Source organism: Rana temporaria, chromosome 4 (genome assembly GCF_905171775.1).
Source record: "Rana temporaria chromosome 4, aRanTem1.1, whole genome shotgun sequence".
Classification (NCBI taxonomy): domain Eukaryota; kingdom Metazoa; phylum Chordata; class Amphibia; order Anura; family Ranidae; genus Rana; species Rana temporaria.
Genome location: NC_053492.1, coordinates 183,941,754 through 183,964,925, shown reverse-complemented (window position 1 = coordinate 183,964,925; position 23,172 = coordinate 183,941,754). Strand labels below are relative to the sequence as shown.

General features: G+C 41.6%; 1 protein-coding gene across 1 annotated transcript in view; it reads left to right on the top strand.

The window, feature by feature from the left end:
• Nucleotides 1-4,326: 4,326 nt before the first annotated feature.
• Nucleotides 4,327-23,172, top strand: part of LOC120936809 (melanotransferrin-like) — an 82,348-nt gene continuing 63,502 nt past the window's right edge. The window contains exon 1 of the mRNA XM_040349472.1: nucleotides 4,327-4,508. Within this exon, the coding sequence (XP_040205406.1) occupies nucleotides 4,364-4,508 (145 nt within the window). The 5' untranslated portion in view covers nucleotides 4,327-4,363. The remainder of the gene's footprint in view (nucleotides 4,509-23,172) is intronic.

Sequence of the window (23,172 nt, the reverse complement as noted above, 5' to 3'; positions counted from 1 at the left end):
GGCAAGTTGCCAGGTGCATGCTCTACCTTCTGCAGACACCGATCCAGCCGCAAGGTTCTTGCAACAGCCCTCTGAACCTGGTTAATTTGTACTCTTTGTTGTTGGCCCTGTTGGCACAGTTCTGCTGTCTAGTTGTTGCCCACTTGTGTATTTGCACCTTTTGGCTGTCCCATGTTGTATGAATTTGATACCTGTGTACTGTACAGTACAGGAAACGTTCCATATTGTATGCTCAGGCCTCTGTGAGATTCCTTCTGTGGCCCCCTCTTTGAGGCTGTTTCTTTTACCCAATTCCATTTTGCTGGCATGGGACAAAAATGCTCCTTCTCTAGAGCTGCCTGTTTCTTTCCATCCATGCAAGGAACTCCTTAGCAGCTTGGTGGACTTCCAACCCAGCCTTAGCAATGGGGCAGTCATTTCTACCATAATATTGGAAGGTGATTACAACAGATGCCAGTCTCTCAGGCTGGGGAGGAGTGATCCAATCTCTCACAGTTCAGGGATCATGGTCACCACAGGAAGCCCTAGTTGCCCATTAACATTATGGAGCTCAGTTTGATTTGCACCACTGAACACCTCTTCTTCAGGGAAACCTAATCAGGCTGCAATCAAACACCCCCCCAGCTGTAGCCTACATCAATTACTATCAGTCTCATGGATGAAAAAACACCGTTCAGCGATCTCTGCTGTCCACAGCCCAAGAGTGGACAGTTGGATGGCAATTCCCATTGGTCCAGTCTTCACCGCCTGGACCAATGGGAATAAACTCTTCACCAACAAATGAAGCATGATATGTCAGAGATGGCGGACTCCAAACATTCACATCCTTGCCTCCAAGTTATCATGACTCATGCACTCTATGCATTACTTACTCCTGACCCCTGAATTCTCTGTGTTACCTAATCCTAACCCCATGAACTCTCTGCAATAATTAATCCTGACCCTAAGAACTCTGCCTTAATTCTGACCACTAAACTCTTTGCATTACTTAATTCTAACAATGTTTGATCCCAAGGAACCCTGAGCTCTCTGCATTACCTAAACCTGACCAATTATTTGTCAATTTTCCTTATTGCAAAAAATTGTCTTCAAAAGACTCACCATGCCTCTTAGAAAATATTTTGGGGCATTTGCTTTCCAAAATGTAATAATGTTGTTGGTGTTTCTCCTGTCCTGGCACTTCAAGGACTTAAGAAATGTAATAGGTAGTGAGGAAGTTTGTTGCATGATTTATGCTTTTTGAAAGTCCAAAAGTGCTCCTTGGATTTTGGGCTGCTCTATACGCCTATGCTGTGAAAGTCTCACACGTGTGGTATCCCCATACTCTGAAGGAGTAGCATAATGTTTTTGGGGTATAATTGCAATTATGCCTATGCTGTGTGTAATAAATAACTTATATATTCATACCATAGTACGTAGACTTTATAATCTTTCACATAGACTAAATAATATCCACCCATTTGTTTGTTTTTTTCACCAAAGAAATGTAGTATAATGCAGCATTTTGGCTGAAATTTATGAAGAAAGATTATTTGCAAAGTGCTATACGAGAAACTGAAAATTTTTTATTTTTTTTCCACAAAATGATTGGTCTTTTTATATATATATATATATATATATATATATATATATATATATATTAGTGCTGTCAGTTAAACGCGCTATTAACGGCGTTAACGCAAACCCATGTTAACGCCGTCAATTTTTTTATCGCGCGATTAACGAGGCGGCGTTCGGGGGTTATACCGGGATGATGCCTGCAGTGGCAGGCATCATCCCGGTACCGTTGTTTAGAGCGGGCGATCGGCTATCCAAACATAACAACCGATGCGGCTAAAAGCCGCTCGGTTGTTATGCCGGAGGAGCGGGAGGGGACATCCCCCCCCTCCCGCCGCCTTTCGCCGCTCTGACCGGGCCTCCCGTCCCACCGGGAGACCCGATCCTAGATCCGCCGCCTTCTGTGTCCAGGTTGGAGACTGACACTAAGCCGTAAGCGGCTTTGATTCAGTCTCCGCATTGAAACCACGGAAGCGGTGTCATGACGTCACTTCCGGGTTTCTCGGCTGCCAATGGCGCCGGATTTAAAAAAGTACACAGTATTCAGAATCGCCGTTTTCGGCCATCTGAATACTTTGAAGTGCAAAGGAGGGCTCGGAGGTCTTTTAGACCCCCGATCCCTCCATAAAGAGTACCTGTCACCACCTATTGCTGTCACAAGGGATGTTTACATTCCTTGTGACAGCAATAAAAGTGATCAAAATGTAAAAAAATAAAAAAACACAATTTAATATTATAAAAAATAAATAAATAAATAAGAAAACAAAAAAAAATGTTTTAAAGGGTGAACCTCCTTAATAGCGCGATTAATCGTGAGTTAACTATGACATTAATGCGATTAATCGCGATTAAAAATTTTAATCGCTTGACAGCACTAATATATATATATATATATATAACAAATAAAAAAAACAATGGTACATTGCTACAGCGCAGTCGCACTTTGCTGAGGGGCCATCATGTGATGTTCTCCCGTGGTCCCACTGCCTGCGTGTCCCATGTGGTGCGCAGTAATCTAGGATCGCTGTGTCCTTTGGATGCACATGATCACAGATTGTGATAAAGAGCCAATCACAGTAGCTCTTTACTATGATGTAAACAGGATTTGCTGGTTATTAGCAATCCTCTCCTCTCAACGCGTGAGGGGAGGAGAGCGGATAACCGAAAAATCCACACAGGGGATATCTACACCGCCCCAACAGTGCCCATCAGTGATGCCTGTCAGTGCCACCTCATCATTGCCCATCAGTACAGCCTTATCAGCCCACATCAGTGAAGGAGAAAACTTACTTATTTACTAAATTTTGTGACAGGGTTTTTTTTTCCGAACATTTTCAGTCTTTTTGTGTTTGTTTAGCAAAAAATAACCCCAGTGGTGATTTAATACCGCCAAAAGAAAACTCTATCTGTTTTTTAAAAAAAATTATAAAAATGTAGATTGGGTGCAGTGTTGCATGACCACGCAATTGTAATTTAAAGTGCAAAAGCACTAAAAGCTGAAAGTTGGCCTGGGCAGGAAGGGGGTAAAAGTGCCCAGTAGGCAAGTGGTTAAAATATAAATGTTACCTTTCAAGTAGACCGTCACTTTTATTTAAATAATTATATAATGTTTATATAACAAACGAACCTGCAAGCTACTATGTGAAAAAATGAGATACAAAAGCCGCTGACACTATTCACAATGGCATAGATGTGTTAAAGTGACTAGAAATTTTTAATATTTACAAAATGCGCAGCGCGATGGTGCTCAATATATTACTGTGTGCAATAAATGACCAAAAAAATTATTTATCAAGGATAGCAAACAAACTTCATCAAATCGGTGCAATTCAAAAAGAAAAGTGTCCATGCAAATTGAAGAGACAGCCTTCTCCATACAAATAGGATCTACAAAATAGTGTTTCTTACTCCTTCCACTCCTTACTGGTGCTCGAATAGCAAAATAACGTGTTACCACAAAAGTGCTCCCCCTCCTCCAGGAATAATCTCACCTGGTGTAATGTGACCACTACAGCCAAGTAGGATCAATAATAGCTTTTTAGCCTCTCCCAGGCTACAAACAGCTCTCTCCAAGCCTCCTCTACACTATCGCCTCTTAAATAGACCCGACATCCAAAGTATAAAAGTCAAAATCTGATAGTGCTTATATCGTTGTAAAATTGCAGTTTATTAAATTCACATATGCATGGGGTACTCACATTTCACAGGCATAAAAAAAAAGTTTTTTTTTTTGTTTTTTTTAGAGGTCTCCCCTCGCTCCACATAAGCCTTGAAGACAACTTTCCGGCTGCCAGCTCCACGCTGGCTCCAGGTGTCATCCAGTTTGTTTGATATCTGTACTTGCTTTTACCATTGGGCCTCCATTTTCCACACGGTCAAGTAGGTAGGTGCATATTAACTGTCAAATGAATCCGAGTTTAGAATACACAATGAACATATAGTAAAGTGTAAACAAAGTCAAAAGAATTCCAGCAGGTACGGGGAAAGCTTTACAGTTTATACTTCTGGTTACACACTTGTCATGCAGTCAAGTAAATGATGGCTGTTTTTATTTTTAAATTTGCTGGGTTTCACACTACATTTCGTCTTACATTTAATAAACATATACCCCTTTTGTTTTTAACTCGCTTACCTCTGTCTATATAATAAATACATTTGTTGCTTTTACATTAAATATTAAAGTTAGGAGTCGACCCTGAACAGTCTGAGTTGAGGTATTTTTCCCTGGTGTTTTCCATCTGCCAGCTCCTCTTTGCCCTTTAGTCAAACACTCCTTGATGTGGAACCTGGCCAGCAGGGAGCAGGCATGATCACTAAACACCTTTTCATAAGTGAACTGCTGGAATATAACAGTCTCTTTCTTGGAAGAAGCTTGGGGAGGGCGCAGTTCAGAGCTCCCGGAGAGATGGTTGGGAAAAGTTGGATATTCTTCTTTTGTATCATCCAAACAAGTGAGTGTTCCCTTATTACACATTGTGACTGTGTGCAATTTCTAGATATATAGTATACTTTAAATAATGTGACAGAGCAGATGATTTTAGCACATATAAAACTTGTTATGAATGGAGCTGCTTTTATCAATAGCTTATGTTTCTTTTAAAAAAAAAAAAAAAAAAAAAACATAACTACTCTGACTTGCGTTTAATGACTGTGTCTAAAAATTCCTAACAGTTTGGTTCTATGAATTAATGATCTCTGTGGTTATAAAGAACATGGAAGTACATAGAAAAAAAATGTCATGCCTAGTGTATAAATATGCTCGGCCATATCATTGAAAACAATGCCATGTCTGTATATGCAGTTTACTGTGGCCATACACATGTGCTTTATTTTACTGAGATTCATTTCTTGTTAAATGTTAAAGAGGTTGTAAACTCTGAAAAAGAAAAAATGCAAGACAAAGGCATAATGCATACTTGCTCATTATGATATACTTACCTTAGAACGAAGCTGTTCCAGCGGCGCCCGCACACCGCTGAGACGGCTGACGTTTTCCTCTGAGTTTCTTCCAGGTTCGCAGGTTCTAGCGCTGTGATCGGCCAGCTGCAATGATGTCAGGGCCGCGCATGCGCGTGGGATTCTCCGTTCATGGCACAGGACTCAGAAGGATGGCACCCATGGCCGTTCCTTCAGAACATATGCACAAGTGATGTCACTGGTTACATGTAATGTAAATATCTCCTATACCATACACCAGGGATAAGCAATTAGCGGACCTCCAGCTGTTGCAGAACTACAAATCCCATGAGGCATAGCAAGACTCTGACAGCAACAAGCATGACACCCAAAGGCAGAGGCATGATGGGATTTGTAGTTTTGGAACAGCTGGAGGTCCGCTAATTGCAAATCCCTGCCATACACTTAAAGTGGAGGTTCCCCCTAAAAAAAAATTCTAACAATACATTGAGAAGACTGATTACACTGCGGGTATGCTGTTTTTTTTTTTTTTTTTTTTCGTACATACCTCGATATCGCCGTTTCATCCCTCGGCTTCCGGGTATGATTCTTGTGGGGCTGGGCGGTCCTAGTTGATTGACGTTCCTCCGACTGACGCATACTTGACGTCACGACTTTCCGAAAGAAGCCGAACGTCGCTGCACAGGCGCCGTATAGAGCCGACTCTATACGGCGCCTGCGCAATGACGTTCGGCTTCTGTCGGAAAGTCGTGACGCGCAGTATGCGCCGGTTGGAGGAACGTCAATCAACTAGGTCCAGCAAGAATCATACCCGGAAGCCGAGGGATGAAACGGCGATAACGAGGTATGTACGAAAAAAAATAAAAATAAAAACAGCATACCCGCAGTGTAATCAGTCTTCTCAATGTATTGTTAGAATATTTTTTTAGGGGGAACCTCCACTTTAATCCTTATTATTATAGTCTTACCTATAGATACATTTCAGCAGAGGACGTTTACTTCCTCTTTAAGTAAAGTGAAATGTTCACGTCAGACATTGAATTGTGGTAGGGAATTCGAAAATTCCCTGCATTTCACTTTACCAGGAATGTTTGACCTCCGCTATACTTTTATCAACAGAAACTGGCCACCTATTTGTTCCTTGTGGCTAACTGTACTATAGCCAAGAGCTGGAAGAAACCCACAGTCTGCTTTGCAGCTGTGAAGGACTGTTTGACCACTATGATGATCAATCAAAAGATGTCCAGTATTTTACATGACTTCTATTCTAAATTCCTAAAAATATGTGAACCCTGGCCTCTTGCGCTTTTCCCACACTAAACCAAGCCATTTATGACACCTTGTAACCCACTAGCGGACTAATACCAGGGCCTGCGGGATCTCCCAAACCCCTACTTTTTTTGTATTCCTCTTCTTTCTCCTTTTCTTACTCTGATCTCTCTCTTCTCTATCTCCCTTCCTGGCTCCTTCCTAACATTCTCTTCACATGCTCTTATGCATGGGTCTCTTGACCCAGCCAGTTGTTCAGGCCAACAGCCCTGCCGTGTGGCTGTATTGTTCAATCTTTAAACCATTTTTCTATATACTGTCTTTTTTTTTTGACAATTACTGTTTAAAGGTGTTAACGATTCTCATTCACATGTGATCATACATGACCCGCTGCGTTGGTGACCCCTGCACAGTATTTCCTTTGATTTTAAATAAAACGTAAATTGTTGTACCAGAAACACCAGCTAGCATTGTTGTAAGTGATAGAGGTGAAAATGTAAATCTTTACATAATGTGGACACCTGTAGATGTAAAGAATAGATAAATGCACATTCATGTACTCGATTCGACCATCCACACTGTTTAGCCTGGAAGGCAAAATGTACTGTTGGATTACAGGTATCTGTTAACTGGATAGCAATTCCCACCCCAAAAGGCTTATATGCAGTTTCAAAGTGGATCTGTATCTACAGTATTTCATGAAACTTCAATAGGGTTTAATGTTATGTAATCTGACATCTGGATTTGCAAGTTCTCATGAGCAGGCCCCAAAAACTCCAACATTCTGTGCAAGTGATCAGATATGCTTTAATTATTCTGGTTGTCACATAAAGTGAAAAGTACCAACTCGATAGATCTAAGAGAGAACTGCATAGTGTGTGGTTAAGGTTTTTTAAATCCATATCTTTAAAAGGTAGGCATACATGATCTAATGACTTTGCAAAAGTGCATAGTACACTAGGTGCTGCCTAACTGGCACTAGAAGATCAGTGATAGATTTAGCGCAAACTGCAAGTCTAAATTAATGGCACCAATTTTGTAATATAACTTTCTAAACAGGGAAGTCAAATCCATAATTTTAGAAAAAATATTTTTACCTTCCACCTGTATGTACAGCCACTCACCGATAGTTGCTGCACCACCAGCGCTGAAAGATTCTGATGAGTTTTCCCAGAAGGAAATGGCATATGAATATTGTAATCTGTTAACAGTGTCAATACTTTGTTGCTGCAAAAACTCGCTCAATAAAATATATATAGATACAAGTAGTTTATTTTGGGTAAGTATATTTAGCAACCCTTATATACTGTGTGTGTGTGGGTACAGTAGTACAGTGTAATATATATATATATCTCACACACACTAATAAACAGTGGCTGTGACTGGTGGACATGGTCTTCCAGATGCTAATTAACACTGTCTGGTGAAGATGGACAGACATTGAGAGTTTAGACATATTTGGGTAAATTCCCATGAAAAATTTGGATTTCTTAGTGTTACAAAATCCTTCAACAACATTGTAAAGCTCCAGCAATGTTTTAGGCTAATGACAATTGTAAAGATAATTTTATTTTGACAGTTGATAAAGGTTTAACATAATGATGTCCAGAGCATTACTGTGTTCAGTATATACAGATAAATAACAAGAAGAGTCATATGCACTTAGAGAGGGTTGTGTTAGTGCAGGTCCATGAGAACTCCTAAAATTAAAAATATGTGGTAGTCATAGCACTCTTTAGTTTACAAAGTCACACATACCAGCAATGGTGGCAATTTCTCACTATTAAGAGTTTCTCACAGGTTTGATGTTCATGGCACCTTCTAGGTTGGAAGAGGAATGACCCCATATAGCCAGGCCTAGCACTAGGACCAAATGTCAGCTAACAGCATCTGGGATCCCATGGTATAACCAAATGCAGACCGGGCCATAGCCGAAAGACGGCTACAGCGCAGTCGACTTATTCTGGGAGGGCGTCCATGGACGTCCTCCCAGAATCTTGCTCCTGGGCGCCCCCTGGGGCACGCACCCGGAAATATCTGTAACCGCCGGGTCTGGAAGACCCAGCGCATCATGGTAAATAGCCGCTGATAGCGGCCGTTTACCACGTGATCGCTCTGTCAAATGACAGAGCGATCACAACAAACCGGCATCACATCCTGTTCCTCTCTCCCCTCTTTGTACTGATCAGTACAGTGTGAGAGGAGAGGGGGAGAGATCGTTTGCAGCAGCGCTGTGGGCTGGATCTGTAGTGCCCACAGCGCTGCTCAGTGCCCATTCCAGCCACATCCATACTCCGCAATACTCTGCAATACCTCATCCATACTCTGCAATATCTCATCCATATTCATCCATACTCTGCAATACTCATCCATCCATCCATACTCTGCAATACTCATCCATACTCTGCAATACCCAGCCATCCACATTCATGGCTCAACCATGCTCAGCCATCCCCATCCACTGCTCATCCATGTCACATCAGTTCACATCCATGCCACTACAGTGCCTCAAAGTGTAATAGTCAAATTAGACTTAAAATTCATGCCCCTAGAACGCCTGCTGGTGCTCCCTGCATGTTGGACCTCTGTATCTGGCCACGCTGTGTAAAAGTCTCACACATGTGGTATCACCATACTCAGGAGGAGTAGCAGAATGTATTTTGGGGTGTCATTTGTGGTATGCATATGCTGTGTGTGAGAAATAACCTGATAACATGGCAATTTTGTGGGGGGAAAAAAATCTTGATTTTGCAAAGAATTGTGGGAAGAAATCACAACTTCAAAAACTCACCGTGCCTCTTTCTAAATACATTGGGCTGTCTACTTTCCAAAAAGGGGTCATTTGGAGGGTATTTGTACTTTCCTGGCATGTTAGGCTCTCAAGAAATTAGATAGGCCATCAATACTTTAGGTGTGATCAATTTTCAGAGATTGGCACCATAAATTGTGGACTCTATACTTTTCACAAAGACCAAATAATAAATACAATTTATGAAGAAAAATTACGAATTTGCTAATTTTTAACAGAAACAAAAATTATTATTTTTTTACAGAATTTCCAGTATTCTTTGATTTATAGCGCAAAAAATAAAACACCCATCAGTGATTAAATACCACCAAAAGAAAGCTCTATTTGTGTGGAAAAAAAAGGATAAACATTTCATATGGGTACAGTGTTGTATGACTGAGTAATTGTCATTCAAAGTGTGAGAGCACCGAAAGCTGAAAATTGGTCTGGTTAGAAAGGGGGTTTAAGTGCCCAGTGGTCAAGTGGATAATATCCCCTAGATAAGTTATAATAATATGCAGATAGACATAGATATATAGATTAATCGAGTCCAAGATGAGCAGATGTCCAATACAATGTTTGAAGAAAGCTTTAGCCCAGGTGCTATACATTCCCGTCCATCGGCATGTTTGCTGAAACTTCCCTGTGTAGCAGAGGTCCCAACACAACTCCAATTTCACTCCTTGGATTGGTGAAAAAAGTGTACCTCTGCTGACCACTGCCATTGCTACTGCCGACCCCTAGTTTCATCCAATTAGTAAACTGCTGCATTTGTAAATTTCAAAACCCAGTATAAAGAAAAAATTGTGGTAAAAAGCACTCCTGTGCCTACATATTTTTGCTAATAGGTGTCACTCATTCCCATCTCAAAAAGTTGGGAGGTATGTGTATTTATGATTACTAATAACATTATAATGAGCAATTATATCCATTAGCTTTTATTAGCAGAATTTTGAGGAAAAGAAAGGGTAGGCACCAGCCACCAATATCTTTTATCTTCCTGACAAAATCACTTCTTTCTGTGCAGAAAACTGCCATATAGCAATCTGTGAAATGATTGCTTAAAGGGCAAGTCAAGATGACTACTGTGGGGTAGATTCATGTAGGAGATATGACGGCGTATCTCCAGATACGCCGTTGTATCTCTGAGTGTGCGGCGTCGTATCTATGCGCCTGATTCATAGAATCAGTTACGCATAGATTTGACTAAGATCGGACCGGCGTAAGTCTCTTACGCCGTTGTATCTTAGTTGCAATTTTAGGCTGGCCGCTAAGTGGCGCTTCCGTATATTTACGCGTCGAATATGCAAATTAGGTAGATACGCCGATTCAGAAACGTACGTTTGCCTGGCGTGTTTTTTTACGTCGTTTACGTTAGGCTTTTTCCGGCGTATAGTTACCCCTGCTATATGAGGCGTATCCTATGTTAAGTATGGACGTCGTTCCCGCGTCGAGTTTTGAAAATTTTACGTAGTTCGCGAATAGGGCTGGACGTAATTTACGTTCACGTCGAAAGCAATGACGATTTGCGGCGGAATTTCGAGCATGCGCACTGGGATTTTTTCACGAACGGCGCATGCAAATACGTCAAATACGTGGGGTCACAGTAAATTTAAATAAAACACGCCCACACCATCCACATTTGAATTACGCCGGCTTACGCCGGACCACATACGTTACGCCGCCATAACATAGGGCGCAAGTTCTTTCTGAATACGGAATTGCGCCCTAAATTGCGGCGGCGTAACGTATCTGAGATACTCCATTGTATCTGAATCCGGCCCTATATCTACAACCACATATGTTCAAATGTTATGAACTAATTGAGTAAGTGTGTGCAGCTTTGAATAAATCCTTTACACTCTTGCTGTGCTAGAGCACACTAATAAAATTAAGAATATTTTAGGGGGTGTTTGCACCTCCAGCATTGCGGAACTGCAGTGAGCTACACCACTTTTGTATAATTTAATGTTATGTAACCTGTTTTTCTGTAGGGAATAGTCACTCTTGGGCAATCTGGAAAGTATACTGGGATGATGTAATAGCTGGATTTCTACTTGTGCTAAGACATATAATGAATTCGATGTATGGTTAGCTTAACTTGTGCATTATAGGTCTGTGTGAAGGGTAATACGTAATGTTCTGTACATGTATTCCAGTTTTTCCTGCAGTACTTCATGTAAACACTGTACAATAGCTTTCTTTTTAGGCATTCACTCTTCTGGTGATGTTTACCACAGGATGTCTTTCTACTTGTAAATGAAATAAAATGATTGGCTCCTACCATGTTTACAGTACATCGTCTGTTACATTTAGGCTCCATGCCAGAAACCTAGACTCCTACTTTCAGAGTAATGTAGAGATCAGCCATCCATCTATGTATGAGATCAAAATGCCTAATGACTTCTCAGAGACATTGGGCAAAAACCCAAGTTGGATGAATAACTTTGTTTCATATAAAAAGGTCTGACGCCAGAGATTTCCCATATGGTTTGACAGTAACCCGTATGATGAACGTCTAAGTGACCACATAGAAGTTAGCTGAGCTGTATTATTTCTTGATGTTTGACTGCACAGAGATCAATCTGCGTGATCACTATCTATCCTGTCTCTTTTTTCTGTAGATTGCTCTGGAATGTGCAAATACAAAATAAAGTGTAAATAATTGCCGAAAGGAAATGTATTGTCTTTTCAAACTTTTTTTTTAAATTGAAACACAGAAATTTTACAACAAATAAATTGACCAAGTGGTTCATTGAATCTACCCTTTTTTGTGTTAACTTTTTTGTCCGCAATTTGAGTGCTGGTGCCCAACAGCCAGCTCTCTGTGTCCTAGGATGGGTCTTAGGCCCTGTACACATGATCAGTCCAAACTGATGAAAACGGACTGAAGGTTCGTTTCATCGGTTAACCGATGAAGCGGACTGATGGTCTGATGTGCCTACACACCATCAGTTCAAAAACCGATCGAGTCCAACACGGTGACGTAAAACACAACAACGTGCAGAGAAAAATTAAGTTCAATGCTTCCAAGCATGTGTCGACTTGATTCCGAGCGTGCCCGGGTTTGGAACCGATGCTTTTGCGTACTAACCATCAGTTTTGACCTATCGGTCAGCCGTCCATCGGTCCAATTTTAAAGCAAGTTCTCTGTTTTTGGACCGAAGGACAACTGACCGATGGGGCCCACACACGGTCGGTTTGGACCGATGAAACTGAACTTCAGTCCACTTCATCAGTTTGGACTGATCGTGTGTACAGGGCCTCACACCTGTTGGCCACTTTGCAGATTGACTGCAGGGTGCAAAAAAATGCTTTGTTCAGCACCCAGCACTAAAATAAAGCCGGTACTGTCAGCCAAGTGATGACGTAAGTAACCACCGACCATCAATGCAGGTTAATTTTATTGCCATGGATTACCACTGGTGGGAAGAGTGTAGAAAACCACAGCAACTGATCTCCAAGAACTGGACAAGAGATTCTAAATGAAGCCTAACTATATCGGGGTTTCTCAACTGGGATTACGTTAAACAACGGAAAAAGACGACGCTGACCCGACGCCATACTTAACATGGCATACGACGGACCTTCGTAAACTTGCCCCTCATATAGCAGGGGCAAGTTTACGCTTACGGAAACGTCGTAAATTCACTGCGTCGTCCGTGCGTAGGTTCGGGAATCTGCGTAAATAGCTAATTTGCATAGACGACGGGGAAAACGACGAGGCGACACCTAGCGGCGGGAAAAAAAATTGCATTTAAGATCTGACAGCGTAAGAGCCTTACGCCTGTCAGATCTAAGGGATATCTATGCGTAACTGATTCTAAGAATCAGTCTCATAGATACACCGGGCCAGATTAGGACTTATGACGGCGCAAATGGCGTTGCGCCGTCGTAAGCCTTTTCAGAATCTGGCCCTTAATCCCCAAGCAAAACAGGACTTGGTACTTGGTGGAGAAACCCTTGTTGGCAAGCACAGAGATAAGATGTTTTTTATAGATGGTTTCCAGGTTTGCACATCTCAGGAAGGATTTTGGTCCACTCTTCTTTACATATCTTCTCTAAATCCTTAAGGTTTCTTGGCTGTCGCTTGGCAGCTTGAAGTTTCAGCTCACTCTATAAATTTTCTATAGGATTAAGGTCTGGAGACTGGCTAGGCCACTCCATGACTTTAATGAACTTCTTATTGAGCCACTCTTTTGTTGCCTTGGATGTATGTTTTGGGTCATTGTCATGCTGGAAGACCCATCCAGGACCCATCTTTAGTGTTTTGGGAAGAAGGCTCTCATCCAAGAATTTACAATACATGGCCCTGTCCACTGGCCCCTTAATGTAGCAACGTTGGCCTGTATCTTTAGCAGAGAAACATTTCCACCTCCGTGCTTGACTGTAGGGATGGTGTTCTTAGGGTCATAGTTAGCATTTTCTTCTTCCAAACACATCGAGTCGAGTTAATGCAAAGAGATCAATTTTGGTCTCATCTCTCCACAGCACTTTCTACCAATCCTCCTCTGAATCATTTAGATGTTCATTGGCAGACTTCAGATGGGCCTGTACTTGTGCCTTCTTGAGGAAGGGGGTCTTGCAGGGGCTGCAGGATTTCAATCCATGACGGCGTATTGTGTTACCAATGGTTTGTTTGGTGACTGTAGTCCCAACTGCCTTGAGGTCATTCACAAGCTCCTCCCATGTAGTTCTGGGCTGATACCTCACTTTTCTCATGATCATCCTTACCCCATGAGGCAAAATCTTGCATGGAGCTTCAGACTGAGGGCTATTGATGGTTATTTTGTATTTCTTCTATTTGCGAATAATCACTCCAACAGTTGTCTCCTCCTCACCAAGCTTCTTGCTGATGGCCTTGTAACCCATTCTAACCTTGTGCAGGTCTACAACCGTGTCCCTGACATCCTTTGACAGCTCTTTGGTCTTGCCCATGATGGTGAGGTTTGAGTGGAAGAAAGAGATTCTGTGGACAAGTGTCTTTTATTCAAATAAGAAGTTGTCGTTGGGATCAATTGACAGAACTAATCTGTGTACCACATGAGCACATACTGTAGCCAGTCTGTGGGAGCCAGGATTATTGTTGGTTGGTAGAGGATCAAATATTAGACCCTTAATTTCTATGTATGTGGGCAAATTTACAAAATCTGCAGGGGATTAAATAATTTCTCCACTGTATCTAAGCTCATTAAATTTATTCAGGCACATGAAGCAAGTTAACAAATATAATCTTTAAAGCGGAGCTCCACCCTAAAGTCGAACGCCCACTGATCGGAACCCTCCCCCCTCTCCGGTGTCACATTTGACACCTTTCAGGAGTGTGCAGATACCTGTCTAAAGACAGGTATTTGCACCCACTTCAGGCCACACAGTCTCGGGCAGACTGCGGGCATGACGTCACCTCCCGTCCCCCCCCCCCCCATTGTGTTCTGGGAACACTCGGCCCCCAGTACACAGAGGGAGCCAATCGGCAGGCGTAGCGCGACTCTCGCATTCGCTGTAGGGAACCGGGCAGTGAAGCCGGAGCGCTTCACTTCCTGGTTCCCTCACCGAGGATGGCGGGGGGGCAGCAGAGTGATGAGCGATCGCTCATCCTCTGCTGCGGACGGCGCTGGGCTCCAGGACAGGTAAGTGTCCTAATATTAAAAGTCAGCAGCTGCAGTATTTGTAGCTGCTGGCTTTTAATATTTTTTTTTCATCGGACATCCGCTTTAAGTATTTTGCGGTTTCTTGCTTATCTTGAGGGTTGTATTAGTATCATCAAGCATCCTACCAGTTCAGATTTCCCACTACATCCTGATAAAGCTACTGTATCTGTAAACATAGGACTCTCTACCAATAGAGCTACATATGTATGTACACATAAATAATAAAGCATCCTGGCAAAGCCTTAGATTAAAATGTTATCTGAAATAGCCTATAATTGTTTGGCAGGGGTGAGCAGGGAGTGTGAGTGTCTAAAGGGGAAGGGGAACTAAGGATGCCTTCTGTGATATATCGGCAGAAAAACACATTTTTGCACAGACGTCTAGACAATTCCTACGAGAGAACATGTCCAAAGTGATCATATGGCCTGCAAATCTTTACCTATAATAATTGATATAACGTGTATTTAAATATATAGATATATAAAGGACAATCTTAACATATGCTTTACTGGTCCTGAATAAATACATTATTGGACGAGGGATCCAGGGTTTACAAAATTGCTGTGCAAAATCTTTTTTTAGACTTTGATTTTTTTCACATTTATTCTGCACAGTAACATCAACATTAATAACAATATAATTTACATAAATTGCAGCGCATAAGCAAGAGCACTAGCCCTAGGCTGGAAAGGGATGTGTTAGGGGCAAGGAATATGATGATGTGTCAAGAGGATTCCTTTTTATAACATATACTTACTATGCACATATTTTCTCTTAATTTCTGTCTATTTTTTCTGCTTACTCTTAAAGGAAACTCACGCTGAAAGAAATGTGGGGCAGTTATTACTGACCTTCTAAAAACAATGTTAGTTGCCTGGCATTCATTTTGATCATCTGACTTCCATCCCTGGATGTCCTAGAACATGCATTAAACATGTGAAGTCAGAATTTTTATATTACCCAGGGTAATATAACCATCTGGAAACTAATATTTTCAGAAGCAGGAGTCATCACCTGCATAAGCTTCTTTAAAACAAATCAGCTTTTCACTTTGCAATGGAGTTTTTACTTTGTAAGGGAGCTTAGTCGATGTGTTTAAAATTCACTTTGTAAAAAGATCACAAGCAAGGACCATAAAAAAAAAACGGTATTTTACTTGCAAATGATTGAATGATGGAAGTCAGCAGAGCTTTACCTCATTCACTAAACTAAGCTAAATTCCCTTGCAAAAAGTACAGTCTATTTTTCTTTAGTAAATCACCCCCAGTCGTCTAGTAATACAAGGGCTGAAGTATGCACTTTTCCTGGAGAAAATGCTGCTAAAGGATTCCTTCTTTGCTCGTCATTAGACAATCAGTCTATCCATTTCCTTCACAGGAAGATTAGCCAGTCTAAAGTTGGCCATACAGTAGATGGTACAATTTTCTCTCCTGCAACAACATGTTGCAAGAAAGAAAATTGCTTGATTCCCCCATCAACATATTGATAAAGGAATTGTTCTTCAAGTGGGGGGGAACACACAGTGATTTTTGCAGTGGCTATAGACGCTGGCAATAATCGCATTAATATTCAACATGCTGGTTATATCCAAGTCGATCGATGGATCGACGGGTACAATCTGCCTTGCCCATACATGGTTCGAATCTCAGCCGATCCGGTTTGAACCGTTTATGGCCAGCTTAAACTGATCCTCCCCTTCAACAAAGTTACATAATCAAATGCCCAGGCTTTTGGTCACATGATCAGCACACAAAGGCACATACAGTGGAATTTTCCTAAGTAGAATCATTTATTTCTCCTCTTTTTGTATCGTATTTATACTTTCCAAAGCAAGACATTTAGAAAAGGTTTCAAATCTCTAATAAAATGTTTGACAAACTCCTGTTTTATCTCAACTCAATATTAAATCCTATTTTAAAGACAACCCTAAATTCATAGCCAAAATTCAAATAAATCCTGTAGATAGTGGGCCAGATTCAGAAAGGAGATACGACGGCGTGTGCGGGGTCGTATCTATGCGCCTGATTCATAGAATCAGTTCCGCATAGATTTCCCTAAGATCCGACTGGTGTATGTGTCTTACACCGTCGTATCTTAGGCAGCATATTTACGCTGGCCGCTAGGTGGCGCTTCCGTATATTTACGCAAGGAATATGCTAATTGGGTATTTACGCCGATTCAGAAACGTACGTCCCGCCTGCGCATTTTTTTACGTCGTTTACGTTAGGCTTTTTTTGGCGTATAGTTACCCCTGCTATTTGAGGCGTAGCTAATGTCAAGTATGGACGTCGTTCCCGCGTCGAGTTTTGAACATTTTACGTTGTTTGCGTAAGTCGTTTGCGAATAGGGCTTTGCGTAAGTTACGTTCACGTCGATACCAATGAGGCTTTTCGGCGTAATTTCGAGCATGCGCACTGGGAGTTTTTCACAAACGGCGCATGCGCCGTTCACAAAAACCGTCAAATACGCGGGGTCAAGTGAAATTTAAATAAAACACGCCCCCAACATCCCCATTTGAATTAGGCGGGCTTACGCCGTCACACATACGTTACGCCGCCGTAACTAAGGGCGCAAGTTCTATCTGCATACGGAATTTACGCCCAAAGTTACGGCGTAACGTATCTGAGATACGTTACGCCAGCAGAAAGATCCGCTGATCTTTCTGAATCTAGCCCAGTGTTTTTAAATCTAGGTTTAATCAACCCTGTTGGGTCAATTTACTAAAGGCATAAAGGCTGCTCACCCAGAAGGGGAAGCTCCGCTTGTTTGCTTCCTCCCCCGCTCTGCTGCCACATTTGGCACCTTTTGGGGGGGGGGGGGGGGGGAGTGGGTACTTGGTTTTGACACCTACTCCCACTTCCAGGTGACATTGCCGCCCTTTGTCATCTGGAAGGTCGGCTCCTCCTTCCCCCCGCTTCGTGCATGCGCAGTAGGGAGCTGGCTGTAAAGCCGCAAGGGAGCCCATCCCACCGGCACCCGATCTTGAACAGAGACCTGGAAATACCTGGGACGGCTTGGTCATTGTACTGGGAGTGCGCTCTCAGTGCAGAAACCTCAGCCATCATGGATCTCCCTTTCCTGACATTCTACCCTCTGTCCTTCTACTCTTGCTCCTGTCCCAACACATCCACTAGCTACAGCCCCCCCCCCCCCCCCATAGTTTCATCCCAACCTTCCTATTTTTCCCATAAGACTGCAAAAAATTAAGCATCAGGTGAAACTAGAATGAACCATAAATGTGTCCAAGGTACAGTAACTAAGTTGCCTTCATTCCACGGTTTAATTTGTATATATTGATTAGACTTCACTGAATGTCACATTTATCACACACAGTATATTTATGGAGTATTCCTTTAACATTTTTTTTTCACTTTGAACACATCCTATATTTTGGTTGCCCTTAGACCTCTTCACTGAACTGTATTGTATGATTTATTAATGTTTCTATGGAAAAATTAAGGAATGCATAAAAAAAAATTACTTTTATATAAAAAATGAGCGATTGGGTTTATAAATACTAGAGCTATAATTTCAGATGAAAATACGGGATTCAATTTGCTGAACAGTAACCATACACTAGTAGCACTGTTAATCATTTGGACTGTTTAGTTACATAAACTTTACACTATACATTGTGACTTTTTGCGGTATTGTATAAATAAACATATATATATATATATATATATATATATATATATATATATATATATATATATATATATATATATTTTTTTTTTTTTTTTTTCTATTATAGTGTGTTCATAATAGTAGCATGAAAGGTTGACTAGTGGAAATGGATGGTTTAGGAAGTTATGTAAATGAAAAGTAATACTAACTTAGTTTAGCATGTCTGATATCTATTTGCACTAGGAGGTTATTTACAGCAGTTTAGGGTGTCCTTTTAACTAAATCAGCAATGATTAACAGACACAGCCAGAAGATAAGTGAACAATATCTAATTATTAACACAAAATGATATCCCTAATCATTTAAATGTATTATAAAATAGATCCAACTTTACTTTACATTTTTTTCATACACAGACACAGTAAATGGTATTTGAAGTCATTCAGATAATAAAATCTATCTATCTATATATCTAGCTATCTATCACATTGATGTTAAGAAATACGGATGTGTTTCTCTGCTGCATGGGGATTACTAGATGGGTATTACATTTTGTTAAATACTAGTACCTATTTTTTTTTTTACTACTGTTCTACACATCAGTCACCACACATGGTTTTGTGCTACCTAAGGGTCATTCTACACACTAGGTAAAACGTACACAAATCAGCCACAACCCAGCAAGGCATGAACTGTCAATAGCAGATCGTTTAAAAAGGATCACTAAAGGATTTTTTTTTTTTAGCTAAATAGCTTCCTTTACCTTACTGCAGTACTGGTTTCATGTCCTTATTGTTCATTTTTGCTATGATGTTGCTGTAATTCTGCTCTGATCTCCACACTTCCTGGTTGTCTGTTTCCTTATAACCACAGTACTGGGAGCTTTCTCACGGTGGTCTAAGCTGTCATTACTGTGTGTCTAAAACTTAACAGAACCAGATTCATTTTAAAAACAAAACACTGCCCTGGATTTGTTTGTTTTTGTTCTGTGTGTCTCTCTAGTTCACAGGAACATGTAACCAGTTTAAAAGTGAAAATAACCTGCAGGCACATTATATGATTGATTTTATCTATTTGTAATCATTTTTAAAAGGAATCAGTTAACTTTTATGTCTCTATACCCTGTAAACAGTCATTTCAGCAAAAAATGTTTTCCTTTAGTGACCATTTAAGTCCTTATAATTTGCTAGGTGGGACCCCCATTAGTCAGACTTGTTTTTCCAGCATGTCTCAGAGATGCTGGACTGGGTTCAGATCTGGAGAATTTGAAGGTCAAGTCAACACCCTGAACTTATTGTGTTCCTCAAACTAGTCTTGAATTCATCAGATCAGGCCACCTTCTGCCATTGCTCCTGTGGTCCTGTTCTGATGCTCACATGCCCATTGTAGGCACCTTTGCCTGTGGACACGGGTCAGAATGGGCACCTTGACCTGTCTGTTGCTATGCATCCCCATATGTAACAAATTGGGGTGCACTGTGGGTTCTCACACCTTTATATTGGAACCAACATTCACTTTTTCAGTGATTGAGCTACATTAGCTCTTCTTTTTGATTGGACTACACAGGCCAGGCTTCACTCCCCACATACATCAATGAGCCTTGGCCATCCATGACCATGTCAGGGGTTTGCTTATTTTCATTCCTTAACCACTTGCTGGCGGCCGTACGACTTTGTACGGCCGCAGCGCGGCTCCCAATCTCTGACAGGCCGTCTTTTTACGGCCGCCCCTTTGCACGTTGCCCGCGCGCGCTCCCGAGCGCGCAGCGGGGAACTGCTGTGCTGGCCGTGTCCCTTGGACACAGCCAGTCACAGATCGCCGTGAACGGTCAATCGGAGCGGCCGTTTCCTAGGCGATCTGTGCGGCCAATGAGAGATGATCTCATATGTTTACATATGAGATCATCTCTCATTCCCGGCTCTCGCAGACAGCGGTGCTGTCAGGGGAGAGAGGAGACGGATCTGTGTCTCTTGTACATAGAGACACAGATCGGTCACCCCCCCCAGTCACCCCCCTTCCCCCACACAGTTAGAACACTATATAGGGTACACATTTAACCCCTTCCTCACCCCCTAGTGTTAACCCCTTCCCTGCCAGTCACATTTATACAGTAATTAGTGCATATTTATAGCACTGATTGCAGTATAAATGTGAATGGCGCCAAAAGTGTCCGATGTGTCCGCCATAATGTCGCAGTCCCAATAAAAATTGCAGATCGCCGCCATTTCTAGTAAAAAAATAAATAAATAAATAATAATTCTGTCCCTTATTTTGTAGGCGCTATAACTTTTGCGCAAACCAGTCGCTTATTGCGATTTTTTTTTTTTTTTTTACTAAAAATATGTAGAATACGTATCGGCCTAGACTGAGGATAAAAAAAAACGTAAAAAAAAAATTGAGCTATTTATTATAGCAACAAGTTTTTTTTTTTCAAAATTGTCGCTCTATTTTTGTTTATAGCGCAAAAAATAAAAACCGCAGAGGTGATCAAATACCACCAAAAGAAAGCTCTATTTGTGTGGAAAAAAGGACGTTAATTTTGTTTGGGAGCCACGTCGCACGACCGCGCAATTGTCAGTTAAAGCGACGCAGTGCCGAATCGCAAAAAGTCCTCTGGTCAGGAAGGGGTTTAAGTGCCCAGTAAGGAAGTGGTTAAAACACTTTTGGTAGGTTCTGGCCACTGCAGGCCAGGAACATCCCACAATAGCTGCAGTTTTGGAGTTGCTCTGATACAGCCTAGCCATTACAATCTGACCCTTGTCAAAGTCACTCAAATCCTTATACTTACCTACTTCTGCTTTCTGCACATCAACTTCAGGCACAACATGTTCACTTGCTGTCTAGTATATCCAACCCACTTTCAGATGCCATTGTAATGAGATAATCAATGTTATCCACTTTACCTGTCGGTGGTCTTTAAATTATGGCTGACCAGTGTATATTCACCTAAATACATAGGGGTAGATCCACAAAGAAATTACGCCGGCGTATCTACTGACACGCCGGCGTAATTTCAAAATTCCCGCGTCGTATCTTTGTTTTGAATCCTCAAAACAAGATACGACGGCATCTCGGCTAGATCCGACAGGCGTACGTCTTCGTACGCCGTCGGATCTAAGATGCAATTTTTCGGTGTCCACTAGGTGGCGTTCCCGTCGTAATCCGCGTCGAGTATGCAAATTAGCTATTTCCGACGATCCACGAACGTACGAGCGGCCGTCGCATTTTTTTTACATCGTTTCCGTTCGGCTTTTTCCGGCGTATAGTTAAAGCTGCTATATGGTGGCGTACTCAATGTTAAGTATGGCCGTCGTTCCCGCGTATAATTTTTACAATTTTACGTGGTTTGCGTAAGTCGTCCGTGAATGGGGCTGGACGCCATTTACGTTCACGTCAAAACCAATGACGTCCTTGCGACGTCATTTGGAGCAATGCACCCTGGGAGTTTTTACGGACGGCGAATGCGCGGTTCGCTCGGCACGGGGACGCGCTTCATTTAAATGAAACACGCCCCCTACCCGCCGAATTTGAATTCCGTGCCCTTACGCCGCGAGAGATACGCTACGCCGCTGTAACTTATGGCGCAGATTCGTTGAGGATTCAAACCAACTCAAAGTAAGTTACAGCTGCGTAGCGTATCTTAGATACGCTGCGCCCAGCGAAGATGTATGTGGATCTGCCCCATAGTCCAGTTAAAATGCTTTGGAGAGATTCTATTGTAATTATTTACCATTTAATATTTTACATTTGTGTATCTATCTATATACCGTATATAAAACTCAACGTGTGTGTGTGTGTGTGTATGTATGTATGTTCCAGCATCACGTCCAAACAGCTAAAGATATTAACATGAAACTTGGCACACATGTTACTTATATGTCAGCAACAAACATAGGATAGGTGGTTTAACCCTTACCCTCCCCCATTTGCCATGGTCGGGGTTTTTCTTTAAAGTCCCATTCAACTCTATGGGAAATACATGTTACTTCATAACTTCCAAACGGCTGTAGATATTTCGATAACACTTGGTCACATGTTACTTATATGTCCACTTAAACTATAGGATAGTTAATTTATCCCTTAACTACCCCCATTTGTGAGGGTTGGGGTTTTTGTTTAAAGTCCCATGCAAATCAATGGGAAATGTATGTTCCCACATAACTTCTGTACGCCTGGAGATATTTCAATAAAACCTGGTACACATATTACTTATATGCCAAATAAAAATATATGACAGTTAAATTAACCCTTACCTACACCCTTATATAAAAGATGGGTATATTTATATTACTATGATTTTCCTCCCCAAAAGGTTAAGATAGGAAGACCGGGCAACGCCGGGTATTCAGCTAGTTATTACATATTTACCAACAGTCACCAGCGGGTGGCATGCGTCATAAGAAAAGAACAACCTGCCTTTTTTTATATTTAAAACAGAAATTATATTGGTATACAAGACACAGAAATTCATTTACATTTAAAAAAAAAAAACTATACTATGCATTCCCCTAAGGCCCCATACACACCATAGAATCTATCCGCAGATAAATCCCATCAAATGGGTTTCTGCGGATAGATCCTATGGTGTGTACACGCCAACGGATATTTATCCGCAGAGAAATCTCCCCTGGGATGGATTTCCAGCAGATGGATATTTGCTGACATGCACAACAAATCCATCTGCTGGAATCCATTCCAACGGATGGATCCGCTCGTCTGTACAGACTTACCGGATCCATCCGTCTAAAGGGATTCCCCGCACGCGTCGTAATGATTTGACGCATGCGTGGAATTCCTTATATGACAGCGTCGCGCCCGTCGCCGCGTCATAATAGCGGCGACGGCGCGACACGTCATCGGCAG